At 29.0% G+C, this 4,019-nt stretch overlaps 1 protein-coding gene across 5 annotated transcripts in view; it reads right to left on the reverse strand.

The window, feature by feature from the left end:
* The window catches only part of LOC111085205 (coiled-coil domain-containing protein 151-like), a 43,999-nt gene that overhangs the window by 3,111 nt on the left and 36,869 nt on the right, over window positions 1-4,019 (reverse strand). For all 5 annotated transcript variants that reach the window (XM_022382717.1, XM_022382718.1, XM_022382719.1 and 2 more), the window contains 2 exons: window positions 2,692-2,838; window positions 1,740-1,809 (listed from right to left, as the gene is read on the reverse strand). In XM_022382717.1, the coding sequence (XP_022238425.1) occupies window positions 1,740-1,809; window positions 2,692-2,838 (217 nt within the window). The remainder of the gene's footprint in view (window positions 1-1,739; window positions 1,810-2,691; window positions 2,839-4,019) is intronic.

The following is a 4,019-nucleotide window of genomic DNA, read 5'->3' on the forward strand; positions in this document are numbered from 1 at the left end:
CAAATTTACCAAACCTGTACAGAGGTTAATTACTGAAAATAAAGATAATATATAAAGTTTTTCTTAAGAAACATTTGATAAGTATCTGGACATTATAAAGATTTCACATGTGAAATTTCAAAATTTTCTGATGCATAAAAGTATTTTTATTCTTAAGATGAAAATTACTTTGCATGATAGATAGGCAAGATGTTAAATAAAAAAGGCATGGGAGAAACATTGCTTTACAAACCTTAAGACTCAATAAAAAAAATTAGATATTTTGCATATTAAAGCACTGTAATGTTTACTGATAAACTACCAAATTTCGTTAACATTCGCTTACTAATTTAAAAGCTATAGCATGAAAACTATAACAAGCGCAAAATGGTTACAAGGTTGTCACACTGACCAACCCCATATTGAAAGAGTTAAATGGAATAGCAAAGTTTTTTAAGAATAAATGCTCTAAATAAATTGGAAGTAAACACAGAAGACAGTAAGTTATAATGAATTTCAGTAGTTTCTCTAATTGTACATAAAATGTCAACAGCTCATGCTGGAGTTTAATTTTTAACTAATCATAGTGGTTTAACATGAAACTTTGGGTACATGTAATCTTATTCAGCCTTAAACAAAACTTTCAAAATTTCTATCATTAAATCATTGGAACGAGTTTGTATAGAAAGAGTACATAGTGTCCTACAAAATATCTTATGTAATCTTAAACTTAAGTTTTATGAAGTTCTGTACAATTTAAACTAAAATATGTAACTTGGAAGTGCATAATATTGATTATACCATTACAACAAAATGTTTTACATATTCAATTAAATTTTGGCAATGGATAGTCAACATCCTAAACCACAGAAAAAAACACATTTTTCTATAACATGCTTATTATTTTTTGTTTCTTGATACCCTTTAATACAGCAGTAATGCATCTCATGTTGTTTTTTCTTGCTATATCACTGTCTGAACAAAGTTCATAGAATGTAAAAAGATAATTGCTCATTGACAGTTAGATGGAGCATTAGCATTACTGAAGACTACAGCTACTTATTACTTGGACCAATACAAGTCACTTCAATAAATTATATTTGAAAAACTTAATAATACTCCAATTAAAAAAGAAAATTAGAAATTTAGCTCTCTGTAGGACTTCTACTTCCTATAATGAAATGAGGAGTGGTGTTTATATAATTGCTGAGATGTATTGGTAAGAAGCATGCAATGTTATAACTACCAGAATGGTGAGTTTTATGCTTAGGACGTGAGTCCTGGTACCTCAGTTAGTAAGAAGATCAGTATCATAACACTAGTGTGAGCTGAGGGTATCAAGTTCTAGCCCTATTCTTGATATATTCTTAACATCCTGATACATTACACTGGTTAAGAAAGCTGCCCTGACTGGGGCTATAACCCGGAATCTTTGGCTTACATTAATGTTTTGAGACCAGTGCTCTTACCAATGAGCTATCAGGGCTAAGTCACTAACAAACAACTGCTCATCCTGACAGCTTTTCTTACGCCATATCTAAAATAGTTGCAAAGAATACAAAGCCAACTATCTTATACTGACATCTGAATAACTATATATATATATATATATTTCTACATGTCTAATCACATATTATTGCATGTTTTATGTATAATTTTAATTTTGTTAAAAACAGAATTTGTTTTTTCATAAATTCTTTTTATTGTCATAACAATCATTCATTAAACAGTTTCTAAGAAACATTTAAAAATTTACTCACCAATAGAAGGTTTCCTTGGTAGATACAGTGTAGTTGTTGGAATGGAAGTGTTCTCCAACTTCTGCTGAAACTAAAAATAAAATAGAACTAACTTGTTTAACAATTCAATCTAAATAAATAAAGGTTGGTTTTTGAAAATGTTTGTACAAAACCAAAATTTTACATTCATCTGGTTTTCTAATGTTTCAATGAGACTCGAGGAAGACAAGGAAAACTTACAGAGAATAAAGTCAGTTTTTACTTTAAAAGTTGTGTAGAGCAGTTCATACATCTTAGTCAAGTTCATTTCAATAAAATCTGTTTATAATTTAAACATTCTTCTAAAATTGACAAAAAGCCTGTAAAAAAATACTTCACTCAAATGTGTGAGTATTGATAACACCCATAACAAGAAATAAAGCAGAGTAAATAGGTTCCCAAAATTACTTCGTTAAATTCTATTTGTAGAAAAATAGAAATAAAGAAAGTTAAACACATCAAATCACATCCTTAGACTGAATAATAAGTTGTAAAATAATAAACTAAGTATTCTTTAATTCTTATTTAGTTTATATGTTGTCTTAAGTCCTTTTCTTATTTTATTCTTAAAAGAGTGTTTCATTTTGTATGCTCTTAGCGATTACGTTAAATAGCAAATTCAGAGAGAACTTAAGCACATGAACAGATCCTAGCAAAAGCAAACACAACATTAATTAATTAATTACTCCTATAGCCACATTTTCATTTTCACATGATGTTCATCTATTGCTTATTCAACACTTCATACTCCTTTTTATCTCACTAGCCTCACTCTATAATTCTGTGAAATGAATTGTCTCAAGAAAAACAAACATCACTTTTTATTATTTGCTGCAAGTTAATAATAATATTTAATACTAATATTCAATTATTTATGTAAACCAAACACTGAAAATTATTTATGCTTCTATACTATCATTCAATTTCCACTCACCTCATCCTGCTTAACCTGGCTGATCAGTGCATAAGCATCTGAATCATAATCTTGTAACTCAAGTAAGAGATCATCTATTCTTTGTTCACAGCTTTCAAGCAAGTCAAGTACAGATGTGTGGGGATCCAAGACTGTCCATTTATGATGCTTTTAATCAATACAAAAACTCATACATCATTTTTGCATTCTAGGAATCATAAAGAACTCACTACATTTCTAGAAAAATAATTAATATCTAACAAAAATTGAAGTTAAATACTCCTTTAATTCCATTAGTAGTGAAAAAACAAATTCAATCACATAAGATTTTTCTTCTTTCTATTTGTTAAGTGATCTATAAATGTGAATCATTCAATTATAAAACTATTAAACAATGTTGAAAACACACACCACACAAATAAAGTAAATGTAGTTAACTGTGACAATCATTAAACTTTTACTGAAAGAAAATAAGACCAATGCAATACATATAACGAATTCAGATTATGTACTTGATTTAAGCAGAAGTTTGTGTGAAATTACTATTAAATATTTATCAAGAATCAAGAAAGGTTAGTTTATACATTTTATTTTCTATTTGTAATAATTCTGCCACATGATGAGCACAAACTTGGCAGGATTGCACTACACATTTTGGGCATTCAATGGAATGTGAATGACATGTTTAGTATACTTGTTGTGCTTTGACAGTACTGTGAATTGTGTCCTTGGAAATTCCATGCACCTTCCGAGTTGCTGTATTCTTAACCTCCTGTACAGTGTGTGGGTTCAAGTCTTGCGATATTATAGACCAGGATAACCCACATTTATAAACATCAGGGAACCTGTTTGTAATGACTTTACATTCCAAGGTTTCATGAATAAAATCTGGCACATTATTACACTACTGTCACCTTCAAATCTTAAATATCTCAAATATACAGTGCAATGTTTACAAGTTTCTGGCACACTATTACACTACTGTCACCTTCAAATCTTAAATATCTCAAATATACAGTGCAATGTTTACAAGTTTCATACCATTTACATGCTTTGTGTCAGTAACTACAAATACACAATGTAGAATGTATACAATATTATCCTACATTTGATTATGTATTTCAAATAACAATTTTAGTTACATTGTTATATGGGAGAATATATATATACACAAACAAACAAACATACTAAAAATGGAATGATACACCTGAATCCAATATTTATCATATAAAATCTACATATACTAGCTTTCTAATGAGGTCAAGTGACTATAATTATTTGATGATTTTATATTCTAAATTAAAGCTTGCATTCTACCATTTTTATGCATATCATACTGTTACGTCTCC

This window comes from Limulus polyphemus, unplaced genomic scaffold, assembly GCF_000517525.1.
Source record: "Limulus polyphemus unplaced genomic scaffold, Limulus_polyphemus-2.1.2 Scaffold273, whole genome shotgun sequence".
Classification (NCBI taxonomy): Eukaryota; Metazoa; Arthropoda; class Merostomata; order Xiphosura; family Limulidae; genus Limulus; species Limulus polyphemus.